The sequence below is a fragment of the Vigna unguiculata genome, chromosome 1 (assembly GCF_037176805.1).
Source record: "Vigna unguiculata cultivar grain cowpea cultivar isolate G323 ecotype 2 chromosome 1, ASM3717680v1, whole genome shotgun sequence".
In the NCBI taxonomy this organism is placed as follows: Eukaryota; Viridiplantae; Streptophyta; class Magnoliopsida; order Fabales; family Fabaceae; genus Vigna; species Vigna unguiculata.
Window position 1 is genome coordinate 44,585,496 of NC_140792.1, and position 24,383 is coordinate 44,609,878.

General features: G+C 30.8%; 3 protein-coding genes across 5 annotated transcripts; 1 reads left to right on the forward strand and 2 right to left on the reverse strand.

Moving 5' to 3' along the window:
- Nucleotides 1-1,006: 1,006 nt before the first annotated feature.
- LOC114179430 (cytochrome c oxidase subunit 5C-like) lies at nucleotides 1,007-2,345 on the reverse strand. 3 transcript variants are annotated; one of them, XM_028066712.2, is made up of 2 exons: nucleotides 2,191-2,345; nucleotides 1,007-1,384 (listed from the first exon to the last, which is right to left on the reverse strand). In XM_028066712.2, exon 2 carries the CDS (start codon nucleotides 1,353-1,355, stop codon nucleotides 1,161-1,163), a length of 195 nt encoding a protein of 64 aa, XP_027922513.1. In that variant the 5' UTR covers nucleotides 1,356-1,384; nucleotides 2,191-2,345; the 3' UTR covers nucleotides 1,007-1,160. The 3 variants fall into 3 exon arrangements, with proteins under 3 accessions (XP_027922513.1, XP_027922962.1, XP_027921935.1); XM_028067161.2 differs by having other exon boundaries at nucleotides 1,007-1,379; nucleotides 2,136-2,339; XM_028066134.2 differs by having other exon boundaries at nucleotides 2,136-2,336.
- A 1,393-nt stretch (nucleotides 2,346-3,738) lies between these two features.
- TBL6 (TRICHOME BIREFRINGENCE-LIKE 6) lies at nucleotides 3,739-6,090 on the forward strand. The gene is made up of 5 exons (XM_028061482.2): nucleotides 3,739-4,640; nucleotides 4,757-4,949; nucleotides 5,040-5,230; nucleotides 5,435-5,593; nucleotides 5,694-6,090. The coding sequence occupies exons 1-5, from the start codon at nucleotides 3,928-3,930 to the stop codon at nucleotides 5,992-5,994; spliced, it is 1,557 nt and encodes a 518-aa protein (XP_027917283.1). The 5' UTR covers nucleotides 3,739-3,927; the 3' UTR covers nucleotides 5,995-6,090.
- Nucleotides 6,091-8,870: 2,780 nt separating this feature from the next.
- Nucleotides 8,871-24,383, reverse strand: LOC114191063 (histone-lysine N-methyltransferase EZA1-like). The gene is made up of 19 exons (XM_085670014.1): nucleotides 24,348-24,383; nucleotides 23,769-23,873; nucleotides 18,280-18,551; nucleotides 17,974-18,135; nucleotides 17,382-17,466; nucleotides 17,086-17,244; nucleotides 16,948-16,995; nucleotides 16,794-16,862; nucleotides 16,550-16,687; nucleotides 16,377-16,468; nucleotides 15,991-16,138; nucleotides 11,789-11,994; nucleotides 11,497-11,628; nucleotides 10,988-11,075; nucleotides 10,512-10,559; nucleotides 10,306-10,434; nucleotides 9,730-9,807; nucleotides 9,419-9,613; nucleotides 8,871-9,173 (listed from the first exon to the last, which is right to left on the reverse strand). The coding sequence occupies exons 1-19, from the start codon at nucleotides 24,381-24,383 to the stop codon at nucleotides 9,141-9,143; spliced, it is 2,223 nt and encodes a 740-aa protein (XP_085526140.1). The 3' UTR covers nucleotides 8,871-9,140.

Here is a 24,383-nt window from a genome sequence, read left to right on the forward strand (position 1 = left end):
TTCGAAGATAAATGTTAAAATTATGGAGCCACAGAAAAAATGACCTGGAACCCATTTGCATTCCATTAATAATGGTCCAAAATTTAGTTCAGTGTTCCAAACTTCTAGAAAAAGGCTGAACAAACACTCATCATAATCCTATTCCGCGTGAAGCTTTGATGGGTGACAATTTTTTCTGTGGGGTGTAGGAAGAAGCTGCCTAAAATTATTAGTGTCACTACACAAAAAGTACACCACACCCTGCAATGAGCTCCAAGCATGATTATACCCTGGTAACAGCTTCCAAATTTTCTTGTCCACTTACAACCTCAAAATTTGATGAATGTAATATATTTAGTATTTAGTTTGTAAAAGTGTTTTAGCTTGGTGAATCAACAGGGAAGCCCCCTTGAAAGTTCCATCTAATTAATGTAAACTAACAACACTTACAATATCCTTAAAATTAGATTGTACTTCAATTAAATGAAGTCACTGAAACATTTTTATAAACATGGGTAAAATCAGAAAATATAAATAAAAACTACTTCTGACAAGTCAATTAACTCTTTAATCTGTGTAAATTGTTCAACAATCCAATATATTGCCGTTCACTGAAATTTTTAATTTATCATGACTGAGTTTCTGCAAAAGCATGAATTAATCGCTGTAGAATTGCCACTGAGGATGGCTAGAATTCCATCATGACGCAGCCTGTAAATTCGCTTTGTTTCCAATGAGAGGAATAATCTGTGGGAGGCATTAACAGTATGATTCGAAACAAGACAACTAATTTGAAAGGATGAAATCAAGAGAAGTTGTATTACTCTTCATATTCCAGAATCATTAACTTCTGTCTTTTTCCATTAATACCGAACTTTGTATTGTAAAGTTTAACAAAAACAAGTAACATATTATGTTCCTTCCGCTATCCTTTGGAAACGCTTCATTAGTTGCAAAAACTAGCTAAAAACTTTAATTGATAAAACAATATTAAAGACATCTCCGCTTGGGGAAAATAGCTTTGCAATGAAAAGCAACAAAACGAACTCTATAAAATTTCTACCTTGGTACAAAATCCTTATTATCTTACATCAAGTCAGCTCAAAAGAGCCAATTGAGTGCAGAGAGAAATAAATGAAAAAAAAGAAGATGGAGTGTTTTTACAGAAAACAGAACCATTTTCATTCTTCCTCCACTACAACACCAATCTCACCTTTTTCCAGGAAATCATAAAATGACCTGACCTTTTTCTTTTCATTCCATTGATTCATCTTCCACACAGTGGCACAAGCTGAACCAAGCACCATTCCAATAATTATCTCCTTCACAACATTTGGTCCTTTCAAAGTAGCATGAGTAATCCTAGGACCAGCCATTTCCTTCACTGTCTCTAAACTTGTCTATTCTACAAGTTACAAAACCCTCGGTTTTAGTAAGATTGATCACAAGTGAATGCATGATGAGTAAAGGAAAATACATGAGGAAAATAGTTAGACGTTTTTTTTATATCGTAATCATGAAAGTAAGAAGTTTGATATTCTCCCTTGATAACCCCAGAAAGAGTGAAGAAAATAAAAATAAGATTTGGCCATTAAGGTTTGGGGATTGAACATAATAATATAAAAGTAAATTTGCTCGGTAAAAGAGTATCAGATGTCGCTTAAAAATCATGATCAAATAGTATAACCAAGATGAACTTAATTTGAAAATAATTACTATTTTTATTTGTTGTTTTTGCTAATAATTTTATAAATGCATTTGTCTTTTTTCTACATACATTTGTTTATTACATTATTACAAATAAACAAAATCAAAGAGAGTGACTCTGTTATCATTATCAGCAGCAACATAAAAAGGATAAAGGATCAAATCAGATTTACTGAGATGAAACATGACTCGTTCAATCGTCATCCCACAGTTCCGATTTATGCTTCTAATGAAGAACATGCTTATTACGAACGAAAATAATTAATCTAGTTTGTATTAAAACAAACACCATATCTGACATCAACATTAACATTGTTCAAATAATTGCAGTTGAAACTCACCACAAGCATTCTCACCCTACCAATTTGCCAAAAAATGTATAATGAAAGAACTTATGGAATGAACAATGAGGAAATTAGTATAAATTAAGAATTTGATCGATAACGTACCACTTGAACAAGAATCCAAGATTTAATAACACAGCTACCAAATTAGAGAACTCACCACTGCTTCAGGCTGAAGATCTCTTCTTCACAATGTGCAAGAAGAAAATGTATATACATTATGAACTTCCGCGGCATTTAAGCTGGGCCTTTCTAGCCCAAATTAAGAGTTTGGGTTGAAATACAGGCCCAATTTCCGTGTACCTTAAAGCAAGTGCAAGCAAATCAATTATCGGTTTCTCAGCTGGCATTAATAATACGACTATGAATGTGTCTATGCATATGTCCACATTTTTCGATGCTGAAGCTAATAATTCGCGTTTATCATTTCTAAATATCTAAAATTAACTTTCACGTTACTATAAAAAATATAGCTTTCTCATTTTTCATTGTCGGAATTAAAGATGTCAAAGATGACTTTCACGTTTAATTATTTCTAAATATTTTATATGTATTGTTTATTTTTGTTATAGGTAGAAATTTGACTTTCATTTTTAAGTATTTAATTGTGTAAAATTTTAGATTTTAGACATTTAATCACTAATAATATCCTATTTTATACTGTGGTTTTTTAATTGTATAAAATTATTATATAATTAATATTTAGAACAATAAAAGAATTACAGTAAGATGAGGAGGATGAAAATAAAAAATAATAATTAAATTTGTAATTGTAGTTGTTTCCATCCCTATGATCAAATCATCTCAAAATAATGACAAATAAAAATAATAAATGACTGATTAAATTATATTTATATCTCTTCTAAATATTTTGGATTATGTTGGGCAAACCCCATTAATAATATGGTATACACCAAAATATAATTCTTTCCACTGTGAAAAAAAACTCAAAACAGGGAAAAAATAATAATTATTTTGATAGTAGGACCTGAACGTGTTTTGTTCCAAATGCTTCGCTGAGGAATAATGATATTGGGTGCATGTGATCATGAGTAGAGTACACTATATAGCTTCGACTTTATTCCCATCTTAAAATAATTAAAACAGTGGTTGATGAGTCATGAGGGTTTAGTTAGAGAAAGTAAGTAAAATCATTAAGAAAATGGTGGAGGTTGGTTTTGTCAAAGAATAAATAACATATTCCCTGACACTGTAATTCAATCTTAATTTTTATTGTTTGTAAAATCTCAAACTTTTGTCCAAGAAATTAATTTTTTATTATTTAATTTCACAAACTTTTGTAAGATTTTCAAAAAATAAATGTATATTTAAAAAGTTAAAATTAACACATATATCTCTCGCTTAAGAAAAACACCTCATAATGCCCATAATGCGTAGACAAAATCATAGTGGATAAGGACGTATCTCTCGGTCCCTAAAAAGAAAAATTATGATTTCACACCTGTTTCTTCCTTTTACATTCTTTTAATAATAAAATATTATATTTAACCATAATAATATAAATAAATAATTTTTTAAAATAAAATAATAATATTTAAAGTTGTTAATAGTAATGTAAAAATATACTACTCTCACCTACTATGCTTACCTACAAATATATTGTTATATTTTTCTTTTTTCTTTTTAGTTATGACATAAACTAGGGAACATTTTTGGCCCATTACCAGTTCTGCACCGTGAACCACCTATGACACTAAAAATTAGAGATCTATTATTCTGAATCCACCACCCTGTTGTCACTCACATTGTTTCTGGCTTTAACTTCTTTCTACAATAATCAATAATTAATAGTTTTTTCTTTGCAATTTCCGTAATCATTCGTGCATGAGTATGATACTACTACCCATTGACTCGTATTGAAGAACAGTTCTTGGCAATGGAGAGACAGAGAAGTTTCTCCTTCAAACCCACTAGGCTTTTGGTTTTTTCATTCACTATCTTTTCCTCGATTCTCTTCCTTTCCACCTTCACCACTTGGCTCACCAATTACACTCCTTCAATTCACCAACAGATTCATCTTCATTTCAACACTTCTTCTTCCATCTCCACTTCTACTACTAATACTTCTTCATCTTCTGTTTCTTCTTCTTCTATCGGTGACGGTGACGGTGACGGTGACAGTGTGGCTCTCCCACCTTTATTTGTTCATTCCCTGACCGAAAACTTCACAGTGAGTGGTGTGAAAATTTCAACTTTGATCGATAACCGTCTTTCCCGGACCCAGGAAAGCCTCTCTGGATCCAAATCTGAACCTGTACGACACCATGTCGGTGCTTCGAATGTCAATTTCACGGCAATGCAAGAGTATGGAACTTCGCCTGAGAGGGCACCCAGCAACGAGCAAAAGAAGATAGTAACTGGAGGTTTAGATGGGAATACTCAAGTTCCTGTTTTGAAGAAGATTGAGCAGAAGGGAGTTGAAGGGTGCGATTTAGCAAAAGGGTATTGGGTTTTTGATGAAAGCTATGCCCTTTACTCCAAAGATTCGTGTCCTTTCATAGATGAAGGTTTTGATTGTGTGGGGAATGGAAGATTGGATAGAGACTACTCTAAGTGGAGATGGCAGCCCAAAGACTGTGACATTCCGAGGTACTCCTAATTTCAATCTTTTGGGATTTTTTTTTCCTTTGTTTATTTTTCTACAGATGCAGTATTTATGAGGAAAATGAAAGTTTTGCTTTTTGGTACTGTGATTTTTGGCGAAGGTTCAATGCAACTAAAATGCTGGAGTTGATTAGAGGGAAAAGGCTTGTTTTTGTGGGTGACTCGATTAATAGGAACCAATGGGAATCAATGTTGTGCATGTTATTGGGTGGTATTAAAGATCCATCGAGAGTGCATGAGACCCATGGAAGGAAAATTACGAAAGAGAAGGGAAATTATAGTTTCAGGTTTCTGGTAATTCTGCAGAACCGTACTTCTATTTTTGTGATGTATGGCTGGTCCTGGAGTATTAGGTTTTCATACTTTACCCTTTCAACCTTGCAGGATTATCAATGTACAGTTGAATACTATGTGAGTCATTTCTTAGTTCATGAAAGCAAGGCAAGAGTTGGGCAGAAACGAAGACCAACCTTGCGAATTGATGCCATTGATCATGGTTCATCAAGATGGAAGGGAGCTGATGTTTTGGTTTTCAACACTGCGCATTGGTGGTCACATTACAAAACAAAAGCTGGGTTAGCACTTTTCTTCATCCTTTAGTTTATAGGCCTAGAAAGAAACCTTTGTTGATGTGTTCATTACTCAGTAGAATACTTGCACTTCAGTGTGTTAATTATGTTAGAGAAAGGATTACTCAATACATGATTCCTAATTACTCAATACATGATTCACATCAGTATTTCTGTGATCTGTATATAACCGTTATGATTCTCTAACAGGATTTATTTCTACCAAGAAGGAAATCTAGTTCATCCCCAGCTAAATGTTTCCACAGCTTTCAGAAAAGCTTTAACGACATGGTCTTCATGGGTGGACAGACACATCAATCACAGAAAAACCAGAGTTTTCTTCCGAAGTTCAGCACCATCACATTTCAGGTTTGTTTCTGATATTCCCTCATTCTACAATAGCTCTTGTATTTTCCCAAGTCTAAGATGTTAAGAGATGCTGATTAGTGAAGTTGATGCTTTGCAACAGTGGTGGTGATTGGAATTCTGGAGGGCATTGTACAGAAGCAACTCTTCCTCTGAATGAAACCTTATTAAGCACTACTTATCCTGAGAAGAACATAATCGTAGAGCAGATAATAGAGCAAATGAAAACTCCTGTGACATTGTTGAATGTAACTAGTTTGTCAGCATATAGGATCGATGGTCACCCATCAATTTATGGGAGAAAAACACGGTCTTCTAGGATTCAAGATTGTAGCCATTGGTGTCTTCCAGGGGTTCCAGATACATGGAATGAATTGTTATATTTTCATCTACAGAGTAGATGACAGTCACTACTTCAAACTCTTGAGCCCTTCATTTTTCTGGAACCTGTATATACATACACAGCTTCTGAAATATATTCCCTTTCTTCACCAATTTAACTTATTTTTATCTTCACTTTTTAACATTTTATGATTGCAGTTCTTGTCATTGTAGACGTTAACAGAGGAAACTTCAAATTTTGGAGTACAATAAAACGGGTTTAACTGGACCCATGAGGTGTGTATTCCTTTCATGGAGTTGTTATTCTCACCACACGGGTAGAACATACAAATAATAATCTTACTTATAAGCCCTAGTTGAGAAATCAAGGTCTATATATGATTACTGATATAATTTCTCCAAAAAAAGGTGAATATTTGGCATCCTGTGGGAAATAATAAGTATAAAATGACATTTGGATATTGATATCCAATGCTAATAATAGAAATCAAATTAGCCTAAAGTTATAAGTGGGTTGGAACTTGTGAGTCAATCTGGTCCATCATGGATTTAGGTCAGATTGGGTTAAATTTTTTTAATAAATTTCAATACAGATTGATTTTTGATCCGGTCTACCTAGAACTCGGCTCACCCAGGTTGAACCCGTAGTGAGTTGGGTTGACTCACCAACCAGCAAATAAAAGGTCACAAAAATGTTTTTTGTTAAGTTGGACTTTGCATTGAGATCAAGTTAGGTTGTTTTTTTAGTCAATACATAATTTATATTTTTGTGATTTTAGTTTGTATTTGGATTATATTAAAGTTTATTTAAATTTAAATTTTAATTATAATTTAGTTTTGATTGAAAAAAAATAAAAAATTGTATTTTTTTAATTAAGTGAGTCCAACGTCTGGTGAGTCGAACCAGATTCAAATTGTTTCGGCTTACTAATAATTGTGTTAGTTCACTAAGTTATTAATTGTGATAGGTTGAATTAAATCGGATCGAGTTACTTATTTTGACAGCTGTAACTTAAAGCATGGATTTATTGGTATTTCAGGCAAGTCAAATTGTCTATTTCTATATTTTTATTTTTGTCATTTTCCATTAATACCATTGGGAAAGGTTTAAGAAGGAATGTTTAAGTACCGGAAAAAAAAGGAGGAGTGTGTAATTTAGTTTTCCTAATGTGAATTGTTAAAAAGTTATTTTTCTTTTTTTGTGAAACGTTCAATCAATTGTTAGATTATTATAAACTAAAGAAAGAATATGGTAATAAATATTCCTGCTTATATGTACTAAGAGACACTTAAACGCAATAATGAAAATAATTAATTTAGTTTAATTTTTAGAAAAATATTTTCAATGCCAAATTAATATTCATTATTAATAACTTTTAATATTATCTTTCACTACTCATTGATACAAAACATAAATACTCATAATACATAATCGGGATAAATAAAGGTAAATAATAAAAGTAAATATGTAAACATAAATACTCATAATACGTAATACATAAATAGTTTGGTTTAGTTTATTGCATTTGTAAATAAAAATATCATACCTAAACCAATTATCATTGGATTCGGTGTGGATTAGATTGGATACCTGTATCATGTATTATATTAACAATAAAAAAGTTTTTGTTTTCTTTTATTTGATTTATTGAAGTTGATGCTTCTAAGCTTTAAAGTTGAAGAATGATAAACAAGTTTTAATCACTAATTTTGCCTATATTTGAAAATTTCTTTAGATTACTTTAAAGAAAAATTAAAACTATATAAAGAGTGAGTTTGATGTTCTCTTTATGAATTTCTTTTTGGGTCTTCTTTTATCATCGGTATCACTCGAGGAATTTTTCACAAACTTTATTGTCATCATTTTCATAAAAGATCTTATTTAAACAAGGTATTTCAGAATAAATCTTGATTAAGTATTAAGGATTAGATATTTTAGATTATAAGATGTAGTTCAAGTCTTTAATATTTCATTCTAATACGACGAATATCAATATAATATTGATATTTTACAACAATCCAAAAATATTCTTTAATATTTCTTAAGAGCAGCAAACATACTATAATAGTGAACTTTTTATCCTTTTAGAGATATGTGCAATAAATGATAATTGTGACAATTTTATTAATCAAGTTAAGTAAATTAGTAAAGACATGTATCTATCAATAAAAGTGTAAATTCCAAACAAAAAACATGTGATATTTTATCAAGGGTTAAATATGTTTTTGGTCCCTTAAGTTTCAATGAATTTTGGAATTAGTTCCTCTTCGAAACTTGATACCAATTTAGTCCTTCATCTTTAGAAATGTGTGAATTTAGTCCTTATTATCAAATTTTGTTAAGTTTATTTGATATTTAAATGCTTTTTATGATAATATTTAAGTTAACATTGAAGTGAAAGTGTGTCAAACAATGTAAACAATTCAAATACTATCATGAAATGTGTTTGAAATGTTAGATAAACTTAACAAAATTTGGTAAGAAGGACTAAATTCATACATTTATAAAGATGAAAGACTAAATTGGTATCAAGTTTTGAAGATATACTAATTTCAAAATTCATTGAAACTTGAGGGACCAAAAACATAACCCTCTTATCAAATAACAGTCATAGAAACTAATTGTAAAGAACTTTATAAGAGAGAGTTGGTCGTCCATAAGAACCTAAATTATGTAAAGAAGAATCTATAATCCGTATTTCCATTTATTATAAATTTAAGCCTTTTAATGTTCTCAAAACTTAATTTCTTATGAATAGAGGTTGATTTCTATTTTTGGATATCTAATGCCTTAGAAAACCTAATTTATAAGAAACAAAAATTAAAATAGAGGATTGAAATATTGAACATAGTCATATACCAAGGAAATTATTGTTTAACAAGCTCTATTTCAAACCTAGATTGTAATATTTTAGTCATAAATGTTTTGTTCCTGAGACCATAAAACAAAATTAAAAAAAAATGAAAGTTACGTTGTTTAACTTCAAACTACAAATCAACTCCATGATCAGTAAGAACATAAGTAATTAAAGTCTAAGTAAAACTTATATCAAAGATGAATGTATGAATCAATCCTTCCACATGAGTAATATAACAACCATCTTCATATGGACGAGAAAATACTATTCTCACCTATATGAAAATATTTTGGTATAGATTTGCACACCATTTACTCATTCTTTGATCTTTATGTCACTTAAGATATATCTCACTCAAGTGACCTCTTCTTATTTCTTTTTTCCTACATAAAAAAAATTTAAAACATTCATCAATCATCAAAATCACAGAATTTAGTATCACAATACATGTATTATTTGATAGTTTTCACAATCTAAAACTAAGAAACTATAATACAATAACTAATTTCTTAAAAAGTTAAGAATGAAAAGCAATTATCAAATAGCGAACACTTATCTGTTCATTATTTGGTTTGAAGTTAATTGATCTTACAATCTTAAAATTAGTTGAACCTACACAAGTCCTTACCTTGGACTCATGAACCTTTGTCTTGTGTTTTGAAACAATTGATCTATGTTGATTAGAAGCCTTTTCATTATGTGGACGAGCCCATGATGGTGCACATTCCTTTTTGTAGAAATAATCATATAAAATCTCATCGCCAACTTTAATATTTTCCTTCGCATATATGCCAACTCGATGATCTCCTCCAACAAACATCACCTATGCAATCAATACAAAAATCTAAAAATTATCACAGTTTCATTGTGAAGTACACCATGTAGAGTTCAAATGGTAAACTTGTATATCTTCCCATAAAATGGAGTATTTTTACTAACCTTCGCATAACAATTGGGTTTTGATGAGTGGTTTGCAAATTTTAATTTGTCTCCATAGCGACGAGCATCAATAACCCACTATGAAAAATCCAAATAATATAAAATATATATTACCTTTTTTATATAAAAAAAATCGACAGGGGAAAGGTAAATTTATGAAAGTTAACAAATTGAAAATAAAACTAATGGATTTTTTGATGAGTTATATCTTTTCGTATATATGGTTTATAGTCGTCGAGAGATTGTGATTCTATATGATTATATGATATTAGTCTTACACATATAATATCTTTGACACCATTTTAATTCCAAAACTTTAAGACAATGATATTATGAGTCTTTATTCTTATATAGTATTTAACTTTGTCTTAATGTAGGACTTTGACTCACACTTAAACTATTTCCGACATTTTCAATATGAGAGATAACAAATTATGATCTACATGTTAACTAACAACTACGAGATTTTTCATCTTAATATTATTTGAACACACTCATGGTAATTATTATAACGCTTAAGTGCATATTGGAAGAAGTTTAAGTTAAGATAAAAATTTGGTCAAAAGAAACACTTGCCTTATCATTCAGGTCAAAAAGAAATGAGTGATTTATTCGATTATATAGTTTTCCACGTTTTTCCGCTTCTCTGTGAGTGATTAGTTCACCCGTATACTCTCCGAGACAAGCATCTTTATTAATTGGGTTCTGAAATACATGTAAATACAGGTAAGAATGGTATATTTTCAAATTATCTAAAACACAACCAATTAATGCATCTTAACCTTTGCAAAAACTCCCCATCCTGCAACATTTGACTTTGCCAAAAGAATCTGAAAAATATAACAAAAACAATGTAAGATACTAATGTTTTTCAATGAATAAATAGAAATAGTTTAAAGACCCGTGTTTCAATTTCAAGTATGTCTCATTAGTTTTTCTAGATATTCTTTGTGTTTGTGTTCTTGTCTATATAACAATGTAAACTTTTGGTCTCTTTTCGATCAAGGGGGAGTGCACTTCATTTTTGTACTTTACTTCTTGCTAAATAAAAATGCCTAATATGATTTTAATAAAAAATGTATTATAATAAGAAATAGAAAAAAAAAATTATACAAAAATATATGTCATTGTTTATTGGTTTTTAAAACAACTAATCTAGAAACAACTTTTAATAGGTATTTTATGATACGTTGATTGTTGAATTATGTGAAAAAGAAATTTAAAAATTGAAAAGAGAAGCAAATAATTAGTTACTTACCCTCTCTTTTTTCCCTAAAAGAAGATTCATATTTACACATTGACCATCTCCATCCACGGCTAGCTCCCCTGGTGAACCATCGTTGCATCTATACAAAACAAAATGTCATTTAAAATTGCGAAAGATGCAACTGTTTTCCAATCACTTAGAATTGAAATGATTAATAGAAATATAATGCATTTGATTAATATTATTTAAACAAATGAACATCCTTTTAAACTAAAAAAAGTGAATACTTTCTTTTATACATAATCTAATTAACAATTTGGTTACACACTATCCAAAAAATTAACAATAGTCCAATTCAAATTCTCGTAACAATTTATACATTATTGTCCAATTATCACATAAGTATAAGTGAATACTTCTTTTAATCATCACTTTATCACTTGCACAAAGCAAACAATTAGACAATTATATCTTTTAACTTATACAAAAGTAGGAAAGATAAGGAAAATGAGATGATGCAATTGTATTTAAAAATGCAAATAAATAAGTAATTACATTACCTAGCCCAACAATTTCGACAAATATCTGGGTCACATTCACGGTTGATTGCAAAACATGGACATAGGTTACTTCTGCATTGACCCTTGGCACAGTAACATCCTCTGAACCTGTTAGTGCAAAACCTTGAACATCTAAATATAGAAATAAAAAAAATCATCAGTTTATATGAACAAAGTAATTCAAATAGACAAACACATGAACATGAGAAATATGAAACATCGTACAACTATTGTGTCTGCTTCAGTAATATGAAAGGCTTGGAGACACTCTATTAAGTGAAAATTGACATACCCGCAAAATTTTTCACAACGAGTACCATCACGATGACAAGTGCATTCTTTAGTGCAGATTCCGTGACACCTACAAGGAGTATACTGTGTAGTACTTCGTTTTTTCCCATTAGACTTTTTTCTCGATCTAGGTGAGAGTCCAATGCATTTTCGAGAATATTTTCCCTTTTTTCGCTGCAACTGTGATTTTGATGGCGTCTCTTGCTCCTACCAAAATTACTCACATTCAAAAGGAGGTTCAATATCATTCCAAAATTACATTCAAGTGCCAAAAGTTTTATGATGCGTATATGAATTTTTTTTATCGATTATTGTACTATTTAAGTTTTAAGAAAAAAAAAATTAAAGAAAAAGATTAAGACAACAAATTTATAAATTTTTTTAAGATACAAAAGTCATATTTGAATTTTCTATCTAGTGAGTTGATATTATATTACTCCTTCCACACCTCCGAAAAACAGCCAAGAAAACATAAAAGAAATAAAAAAATGAGATTGATGCAGAGACTATTGTGAAAACTCTACAAAATTGAATTAAAACAAATTTTATAGAGAAAGCATTTTTCTTTTATATTTCTTTTACCGATTATCCTTTGTGCTGTTATATCCTCTATCTATTACAACATATACTAGCATCAATTATCCTTGACAGTTAAGCCCACCATATGTTACAACATACAAATATTTTTAACCGCTAATAAAAAAATATAGTAAACTAACTAGTTAGGAAAAATCTTTGACATAACCCTCCAAGTTGGAATGGAGGTTAATAATTCCATGTTTGGACATAAGGTATTGAAAAGGTCTTGGACCAAGAGGCTTAGTAAGTAAATCCAAGTTGTTCCTTAAAAGGAGTGGCATTAGATGTACTAATTTGGACTCAATTTTCTCACATATCAAGTGTCAATCAAGTTAAATGTGTTTGGTTTGTTCATTAAAAACAAGATTATTTGTAATATGAAGAGTACATTTGTTATCACAAAAGATTACAATTGTATTGAGTGATACACATGCAAAAATCTCAAAGAAGGTACACCAATCATTGAGCTTCACAAGTGACATGTGCTAATATGCTCTATATTATGCTTTAGAGGAGTTGAGACAATATTTTGCTCTTTGGATTCCAAGAAATCAAAGTTGAACAAAGAAAGAAGCATAAGCCAGTTATAGACATTCGAATATCAGAGCAAAATATTGGTGAGCTTGTAAACCAAATTAGGATCTAAAAGTGTCAATCTGGCAGGGGATTTCATATAAACTTACTCATCCAAATCACCATGTAAAAGACTATGTTAATGCCCAGTTGTTCTAAGTGTCAATGTTGAACAACAACAATAAAAAGAAATAATCTTACGGTAGTCATCTTAACAACAAGACTAAATGTATCAAGAAGATCAATACCTTAGGTTTGAGTGAAACCTTGTGCAACTAAGCAAGCCTTGTTCCTTTCTATTGACCTACTTGCCTTGTCTTTGATTTTAAAAATTCGTTAGCAGCCTATGATTTTCTTTCCCTTAGGCAAGCATGTCAAAGACAAAGTATGATTCATGCTTAAAGCAAGCAATTCAGTTTGAATGGCTTCTTTCCAACAATCAAATTGAAAAGCTTCGTGGTAAGTTGAGGGTTCCAAAACACAAGAAACAAATAAACAAAAGTGTTTATAAGAAGGGGAAAGACGATCGTACGATAGATAATCAAAGATGGGATATCTGACCATAGAAGGAGATGATGTAGATGAATTGCTAGTCAGTGCATAATGATCAGAGGCTTGATGGGTAACTAAGACTTTCTTTATTGAAGAGAAGTTGTTGATGGAATAAGAATTATATGTCAGAGCAAGTTAGAAACAAGTACAAAAGGAAGGGTAATGTTAGTGGGTGATAGAGGAAAATTTTCATCAAGCTTAGTAGGTTGAACAAGATATGTATCAGAGAAGGTGGAAGGTAAGGAGAACAACCATGTGATTGCTTATGAGGAAACATATTTTCATAAAATTATACATGTCTTGACAAAACAATTTCTCTATTTTGTAAGTGATATAAAATGAAACCTTTAACACCTATCTGATAGCCTAAAACATGCATTTGCGTGCTTTAGAATCTATTTTTTTTCTATAAGTAATAATGGAAGTAAAAACAAGACAACCAAATACCTTAAATGTGAAATATCAGGAATTTTGTTATATAACACATAATAAAGTGATTTGTTGTCAAGTAAGGTTGAAGGTATTTTAATAATTAAGTGAACAACTAAAGCAACAACATAACTCCAAAAACAATACAGTAAACCATAATGAAAAAAATATGACCTAGTAATACTTAAAATGTGTTTTTGTTTGTGTTTGACTAGGTCATTTTGTTGAGGGGTTTTCACACAACTTTTATAATGAATGATCTCTTTTCATTGTAGAAATTGGAGAGGTCAAATTTAGGATCATTGTCTATGCGAATAATTTTAATGATTTTATGACAATGTGTTTGAATAAAAGGAACAAAAGATTGCACTAACTAACCAGTTTTTGATTTTAGTATGATAGGATAAATCCAAGTAAAACAACAAGAGTGTTCAATTATAATGAAAAATATTTTTGACCATGCAAAGAGCGTGTAGCAATAAACCCCAAATGTCAATATGTACAAGATCAAATAATTTATAATCAAAATCATTATAAAAAAAAATGTTTATGTTTAAAGAATATGGCAAAACTCGCCCAACAAATCAATTTTATTACATTCAATTGATGGGTACAACTGTATAGGAACAAGATTTCATTGTGTAAAGGCCGTGATCAACTTTAGCTACACTAATCATCTTCATGGAGTTAGATCCAAAATTTGACAATTATGAAGAGAAAAAAAAGATTTACAAGGTGATAAACAAATTAATCGAGAAACTGTTGGTGAGAAAAAGAGATTTTGAGAAAAAAAATTGTGCCAGAAATATTGGTTTGAATTTCAACATCATTAGGTAGTTTAACATGAATGAGTGAGAGTATTGTCTTTATGAGTTTGATCCAAAGGTCTTTAGGAAATAAATTGGCCAATGTGCAAACACTGTAAGAGAAGTAGATAAGTGATTAACAAGGGACTATTCAAATTTGATTGTTGCAAAAGTCAGAGTTGGAACAAAAGATACGTCTCTTTTAGAAAGAGCAGTATTTGTATCACCACCTTCATCAATATCTTCAAGCGGTTAAACATTATGAGTAGAATGAAAATTCTGCATGTGAGGAGGGATCACAATGAGTACATACTTTGGAATTGTGATGACAACCGCAACCCTTGTCAAAAGTGGAGGAAGACTATGAGTAAAGACCAAAATTACAATGTCTTCTTGTGAAGGAAGAAAAAGAGACCATATAGTATGGGGATCATTAACCAAAACACCAAATTAGCATTTTTATTGAATGGGAATGGACAAAGTATGACCAATTGGTAAAGGGTGTATCATCATAATTTGGGATCGAACAACAAAATATTGTTCATTAAGCCCTTTGAAAAGAACACAATAACTATCACGATAAAAACATTTAGCAAGGAGAAGATTGTAAGAACACTTGATCTCACAAGGACAAGAAGTTGGAGGAAGAAATTGATTTAATTCATGCTAAATACGCCTCCCTTGTAGTATCTTTTGCGCAAGGCATGACAAATAGAGTTATAGCGATCCCAGTGTCCAAATTGGACGGAACCAAGTGGTGAACAAGGAAGAGCACCAATGAATTGAAGCTTGTTCTTTTAACGAAGAATGGTAGAAATTATCACGAGACTAAGAATGATAATTAAATCGAAACAAGAGGAATTTCGAGGCTATCACCACTAGTAATGAAATAGGGATCGGAAGAATCAAGAATCGCATTAGAAGGAGTCGTCATGAAGCAATGATGAAGATGCAAAGAAGAAAAAGATCGCGATGTATTAAACCATTAAGGTTCAATGATCCCATGTAAAAACTTTACAAAATTGAACGAAGAAGAGTATTAATAGAGAAAACATTCTGTTTTTTGTATTTCTCACCGTTGTCATTCACATTTTATTGTTATAGAGATAAGAACTAAGTCCACTATCTGTTACAACATACACGTGCACCGGTTATCTTCGTAGCTAAGTCCCCTATCTATTACAACGTACAGAGATTTTTGACCGCTAACAAAAAATGATAGTATACGAACTAGCTAGGAAATATCTCTATTAGCAATTCTCACCGTGCTCTCTGCATTATCCTGATCATTGTTATTTGCATCTGTAAGTGGCATGGATCCATGGAGCATTTTCTCCTCCTCAGCAATCATGTAACTAGCTACTTCCAAGCAAGTCCTCAACCCAGAAAGCAAGTTTCGAGTAATAAGGCAACTGCAAATCGTCAATAGCACCACGTAAAATATCGCAATGCAGAGAGTTATCAACAAACGTTGAACACACTCTCAGAACATGTACAGAAAAAAATAAGAACTAATTTTTCAAGTCCACTATGTGTATACGCAATGCAAGTTGAAGCCACCATTTTTCCAGCAAAAACCAGATTTGTAGAAGGTAATAATGTAATAACTTAAGATGAATCAAAGTGTTTTCAGTGTGAGAAACTCCATACCTGTCTTTTCCAAACACTTCTACCCCCTTCAAATATAAATCTCTCTCTAGAGGTTTCCAATCCAGGTTACTTGCATGCAGTTCCACAACCTCCTTGTCTCGTTCACCATGGTTAGAACTACCAGAAACTGTTAATTTTGGATCATGCATTGTGCTTTGTCCTGCACCCACAACATCCAAATCTGAATCATACAAGATTGTCTTCATCTTCTTACAAGAACTCAGAGACTCTTTTGGAGGCAATGTTTCTGATGGATGAACTCTTTTGGCTTTAGAAGACCCTTCACCTGAAGAAAGCCTGACATCTTTTAACTGAAACCAAGAAAAAGTTTTAGATTTATATTCTTCCACAGCCCTAACATGAAAATATACAAATTACCAGAAATCTAAGAGAAAGAAAAAGAAAAAAGAAGAATACCAGAAGAACACATTGATCGCTGCATGGTTGTCTGTCACCTTCAGGTTCAGACCAAGGTTGTTGCTTTTCCTGTGAAGTAAATGATCAAATTGATTTATTGCTGGTGTTGGTAACAGAGATTAACTTGAAAAGAACTTGAAGAATTATTCCTTACAGGATATACTAAAGGTTGAGAAATGCCATGCAGAGCACAATTAAAGATCTGCTCAAGAAAATTATAAGACAGACCGTTACAATCTTTAGACACAATGTTAATGACAAGAATTTTAAAGGATAACGTTTTAGAATTTACCAAGCATTGACGACAGAAGAATTTATCCAAAGACTTTGAAGTATCACTCAAGCTTTCCTCCAAACATGCCCCAAGATCCGATTCACATCCTCTACAATGACAATCTTCAGAAGTCTTGTTTGCACTCATTTTAATTTCTTGGAGTTTTTCAAACCTCTCCTGCAAATTTTGATGAGAAAAATTAATACACAAAAATGGTTACTCAAAATATTCTTGGTGCAACATAATTTCACAATAATTAATTAGGATCAACTGCAAAAAACATATCATCATGTTCATAAGTTATTCCAAATTACCTGGATTTGTGAAGCCGTAGTCTTGACAATCTCTTCGATGATACTCAGCACGTTCTCATTTGATCCATATTCATTCAGTGTCTTCCTAATATACTCAAGAGTGAAAATTGTGACTTTAGAACAGCGAAGCTTCAAGCATTTAAATAAAGAATATATAATGATTTCTGGTGAAGGCTTCACTAAATTTTTTATTTATTTTTTCTTCAAAATGAAAAATCACTTCGTTTTATCCTAGTATTATATATGACATAAATTGGAGAAAATGTCCGATGACCTTTTTAAAATTTTGTGTGTGTTGGTCTATAATGTCAAAATATGATATACCTTTAAATTTGTAAAATAAATATTATCTATCTATGCTAAAATAAATATTAAAGATTAAAAAATATAGTTTAAAATCTTGAGAGAAACTAAATAAAAAATTTATAAAATCAAATAATTCTCAATTCAATCGCTGCATAACGATGTAAGTTTCTTTTCCTTAGCATTGGAAAATTGCGATTAGAAATTCTAACTCTAATTGCAATTTATTTTTAATTTATAAATAATTAATAAAACTTGTACAAGCAACCACAATTCCATTTTAATTTACCACAGAAGTTGGTCCTCAGCCTCAGTGAAGTCATGTTTAACATCTTCAAGTTTTACATTCTCTTCCTCACTGTCACTGCATATAACCATTTCACCTCTTTTTATATCAAAGTACATTTGTTCTTTGCCAATAACTGATTGATCTTCAGCCATTTTCTCATTTCTGTTTAACATGAAAGATTTAGAAAAAAAATCAGAGAATTTGTCAACAATTTAAGTTTATTGAAGCATGAAGTTTTGGCTTTAGTGAATTTGCATTGTACATGGCAACAAAATAATTATTTTTGAAAATTGAAGTGAAACTCACCTATTCACATATATCCAAGATATATATGAGGGTATTTTTTCCAAGTATGGAATCTTAATGCTTTTTTCAATTGAAAAGTCCTGGTTGCTGATGACCTTATCTGCATTTGCAATAGTCTTGGGGGAACTTAAGTGCTTATACAATGGACTTCGAATTCTTGAAGATAGAATATTGATATTCTCTTCACTACCCAAACACTCCCTTTCTGATATTACTGATTTAACCTCTGAAAACAAAGGCTCAAGACTACTCCAGTGTCTTTCAACTTTCTCCTATCCAAACACAAATGAGATTATAAAAACACAAATGAGATTATAAAAAATGATTAACCAAAAATGTTTGCAATTGAAGAAAGTAAATCCAAAAAAAGAATTATAAAACTGCCAACCAAAACTCTGATTGATTAAAAGAAAACATAACAAGTATGGACAAAAATTTCAAATCTTCAACAGCAACCCATAATTATTCAAATTTATATTACTTTTGACTTTATTTCAATCGATTTGTTTGAAAGCTAAATTTATATTCTTGGATTTTAATCTATTTAATTTTATTTGGATTGAATAATATTTTAATTTTGACATATAAAATTAGTTAGTGATTTTTAATTAGTTTAAATTATAAAATATTAGGATTCAACTCAGATTAAACTTGATTGAGTTAAGTTTAACTCAAGTCAACATGTGTTAAATTAAATTAAAGTTAGATTAGATTTAGCCTCATTGTTGAACTCTAATAAGATGTGTCAGATTAAATTGAACTCTAGATACCAAGTTGGTAGTAAAAACTTTTGATAATTAATGGTAGTAACCTATTTACACACCAATTCAAACATTAAATATAATTTTTAATTATAATAAAAACTTTTTTAATTTATAAATTAATATATAAATTAGTTATTATTGTAACTATGATATTTTTTGTCATCAAAATTAGTTATTATTGTTAAGGTTGTACATATGTGTGCATAGAACTGCGAAAGTTAAATCAAAAGTTAAATCAAGTAGTTGATTAATGACCATACTTTTAGCATATATTTTTTATTAGCCCTCCTATAGTTTTGTTTTTTTTGATAGTGGGTTTCTAATTTCTAGCACTTAATAGGTTGTATTTATCTATTTAAAAGTTTTATTAAGCCAATAAATATAGGCAGCACTTCAATATTACTCTATATATGCTCTTTGTTTATTTTCACCCTTGTTTATAAAAGAAGAATCCTGCAGTATCAACATTTATCTTGTTTATAACAATGAGTTCTTCCATAAATTTTGTTTGTAAGAATGGTACTAGAGCCATTGGAAACAGATAATGGCTTTTGATAACTTTGTTCAATTATCCATCCCTAGTTTTGATGGACCATACGATCATTGGAGTATGGTGATGGAGAATTTCTTGAACTCGAAAGAGTATTGACAAGTTATTTTTGGGAGCATTGAGGAACTAATAGGTGTCGGTCACAATATTGACAAAGGTTCAAATAAAGGAAATATAAGGGCTATGTTTGAAAGATTTAAAGGCAAAAAAATTATCTTTTCCAACCAATTGATAGTTCAATCTTGGAGATGGAGACCATCCTCTCTCTAAAGATACATCCAAACATATCCAGGATTCCATAAAGAAAAAATACCAGGTTCTACAAGGGCGAAAAGACAGCAACTTCAAGCCCTTGGTTCTCACGTACAATGACCATTGTCAACAAACTCCAAATAGATGATGTTGTTGTGGTTGAGAAGATACTCCACTTCATGACTCAAAACTCCAAACTTTCAGTTAAGGAAGCTCATGTATCCGAGGAACTTTCAATTGATGAGTTGCAAAGTTCTTTGTTGATTCATGAAGGAAAAATTTGCCAACAAGAGAAGGAGGAACACACATTGAAGGCTTCTACAAATAATAGTTTTGCATTCAGAGTAGGTCCTGGTAGAGAAAACAATAGAGGTAGAAGTAAAGGAAACAATGGTTGTGGTTACCAAAATCATTATCAAGGAGGACGTCGTGGGTACCACGATTATCACCAGGGAGGAGGTATTGGAGGAGGTATTGGTTACCAAAATTACCACCACCAAGGAAGAGGACGAGGAAGTCATCATTCTACATCCTTCAGAACAAAGTTAGCGAACAAGTAAAATGTTGAGTGTTTTTGATGTCATAGGTATGGTCATTATAAATTAGAATGTCGAGTTAATTTGAATAATGAGAATGGAGAAAAAACTTTGTAGACAGTGAAGAAAGATGTCATAGAAGAAACGCATAATAATTTATGGTACCTGGATACAAGTTGCAGCAACCATATGAACAGTGACAAGTATGCGTTTTCTATTTTAGATGAGTCTTTTCGTGATAATGTGAAGTTTGGGGATGATTCTAAAGTCTTTGTAATGGGAAAATGAGAGGTAGCAATTCAAACAAAAAGAAATATTGTTCAAAATATATCTAATGTTCTTTTTGTTCCAGATTTAAGAACAAATTTGTTTAGTATTGGCCAATTACAAGAAAAGGGATATGAGATTTGTATTAAAGATGGACTTTGCCAAATTTTCAAGATGGAAAATTGGGATTAATTGCCCAAGTTGGTATGACACCTAATAAGATGTTTCCACTATATCTCCATACCATCACCAACTCATGTTTTACTGCAATGTTGAAAGATTAAAGTTGGCTTTATATTTTCAGTATGGAGATTTAAATTTTGGAAGTTTAAAGACATTGCAACAAAAGAATATGATGACAGGGCTCCTCAAATACAAACTTCTTCTCAAATATGTGAAGAATGTGTCATTGGTAAACAACATCGGAAACCATTTCAGAAAGACAAATCATGAAGAGCAAGGAAGGTGTTAGAGCTTGTGCATACGAACCTGTGTGACCCATTACTCAGATGTCAAATGGAGGTAAAAGATATTTTATATTGTTCTCGATAACTTTAGTAGAAAAACATAGGTTTATTATTTGTATGAAAAATCTGAAGCTCTCAGCCTTTCAAAGTTTTAAAGCTTTAGTTGAAAAAGAAGCAGGGACCCCAATTAAGGTATTGCGTAGTGATCATGGTGGAGAATACAATTCAGAAGAATTTATTAGTTTTTGTGATGAGCAAAGAATAAAGAAACAATTGACTGCAACATACTCACCTTAGCAAAATGGCATTTGTGGAAGGAAAAATCACATAATTTTGAACATGGTATGAAGTCATTTGTGGAAGACAAAGAATGAAGAAATTGCAACCATTGAACACAAAAATACTTGGGAGCTTACTGATCTCCTCAAAGGGCACAAAACAATTGGTGTGAAATGGGTTTACAAAACTAAGCTAAGAGAAAATGGCGAGGTTGACAAATTCAAGGTACGCTTAATTGCTAAAGGCTATAAGCAACAATTTGGTGTTGATTATAAAAGAGGTGTTTGCTCTTATTGTTTGCCATGATACAATCAGGTTGGTAATCGCTATTGCAGCTCAAAACAAGTGTTTGTTGATCAACATCTTATATATGTGGAAAAAAGGGAATAAGAATGTATATAAATTAAAGAAGGCATTGTACGGACTCAAGCAAGCCCCAAGGGCTGGGTATAGTCACATTGAAGCTTACTTTCTAAAAGAAGAGGCTTTCACAAGTGCCCATATGGACATACGCTCTTTTAGCAAGGTTTGTGATAGAGACAAAATGATTATTGTTTGCTTATACGTTGATGATCTTATTTTTACTGGGAGTGATGTTGCCATGTTTAACAAGTTCAAAGAGTCTATGATGAGTGAATTTGATATGACTGATATTGGCATTCTTCATTATTTTTTGGGTATTGAGGTGGTGTAATCTACTACTATTGGAATTTTTATTTCTCATAATAAATATGTGCAAGAAATTTTAGACAGATTTCAAATGAAGAATTGTAACTCTATTTGCACACCTATTGAAGTGGGAATGAAGCTTATTATAGATCCGGGAGGAAAGAATGTAGATAGTACTATCTACAAGCAAATGATGGGAAGTTTGATGTATTTGACTGCCATAAGACCAGGCGTTATGCATATTGTAAGTCTTATTAGCAGGTTCATGGAGTCCCCAAAGGAAATTCATTGTTCAGTTGCAAAGAGAATACTTTGGTATTTGAAAAAAACTATTAGTTATGGTTTACTCTAAAAAAAGGGTGGAAAAACAAATTTATTTGGTTTTACTAACAGTGATTATGCTGGTGATCTAGATAATAGAAACAATACTTTAGGATATGCATTTATGTTGAGCTCAGAGGTTGTTTCTTGGTCATCAAAGAAACAACCAATTGTCACTCAAAGAAACAACCAATTATCACTTTATCTACTACCAAAGCAGAGTTTGTGTCTACAACACCATGTGCCTGTCAAGTTGTTTGGTAGAAGAAAATACTTGAAGAACTACACATATTGCAACAAGGGCCAACAATAATTTATTGTGGCAATAATCCAACAATTAAACTTTCCAAGAATCCTGTGTTACACGGACAAAACAAACATATACATGTGAAGTACCATTATTTGAGGGATCTCACAAATAATGGAGTCATTGATTTGATTTAAGTGAAGATAAGTTGATGATATTTTTACTAAATCTCTAAAGATTGTTGTATTTCAAAAGTTAAGAAAGTTATTAGATGTCTACATTTAATAACTATCATCTTTTAAACAAAATATTTATAATTTTTTTAATTTAAGGGAGAATTTGTTAAGGTTATACGTGTGTGCAAATAGCTGCGAAAAGTTAAATCAAATAGCGGGTTAATATTTTAGCAGATATTTTTTATTAGTGCTCCTGTAAGTTGTATTTATCTATTTAAAAGTTTTATTAAGTGAATAAATATAGACAACACTTCAATATTACTTTATTTGTGCTCTTTCTTTATTTTCACCCTTTTTATAAAAGAAGAATATTTCAGTAGCAAGACTTATTTTGTTTATATGAGCGGGTCCTTCCATATATTTTGTTTGTAACAATCATATAAGAAATTTTCTTGTACGGAAGGATAAATTCATTTCAATTCAATTTCATCATGTTAGAATGAATTTAGAATTTATATTCAACATATTTTTATTAAATTTAAAAAAAAATCATATAATAAAAGAGTCCAAAATTTCATTCCAGATTAAATTTAATTCTCAACTAGTTTTTCAACACAGGACATTATCTCATTTAAGGGACCTAATTATAAAACTCAAAGATATTTATACTCATTTTATTTTATTCTTTTAAGAAAACAAATTAACCGTAGTTAATAACTATTTTTTCATAGAAATGGATTAACATTTATAAATAAAAACATCAATAACTAAGATAACTTCTCCTGTCTTTTTCTTTTCCTAAAAAAAAACTTATTTGGTTTGAGTGTTTTGTTCAAGCATAAGAGAATTTTTTTTTTAATAAAAATGTTCAAAAGACAAGCAATTTAAATTAATGTGCTAGCAAAGAAATTTTATGAAATTGAAAATTATTCTTAAAAACATTGAATGAATAAGATCTTACTTTAATTGATTTTTCTTGCTTTGCATGGATTTCATTTGCTGATTGTTTAATCCTGGTCTTCAAGATTCTTCTACTAACCTTTTTTGTTGTCTCTCGAAATTGTTTCTATCAATGTTACAAAACAATTAAAGCTGAGCACATATTGCTACTAAGATAAAATAAAGAGAGAAAAAACATACACTTCATATATTTAAGAAAAAAAACAGACAGTAAAACTTTTCTATGCAAAATCATGGTTGATTGTGTAAAAAAGAGTAACAAAAATTGAAGTTTACTCCTTATGCATTAAAACAAAGCAATGAGTAGTTGATAAAATGAATTATCGATAGCCAAACACACTGATAAAAAAAAAACAAATTTTGACGTCAATTATTTGTTCACAGAAAGAGGAGCACATGCTTGTTTAATTTCTTCCTTCGTTATCTGATTAGATACAAAATAAAATTAATTTTAATTCGTCATGGAATGAAAATTCAATGAAGAGATGAAATGAAAAAAAAAAATAGAAGAAATAAAACATCTAAATGAAAGGAATCGTAGAAAGGGGAAAAACACAAAAATGACAAGTGAAAAACATACTTGATAATTTGAGGATGACCTAGTTGCTTTAACCAT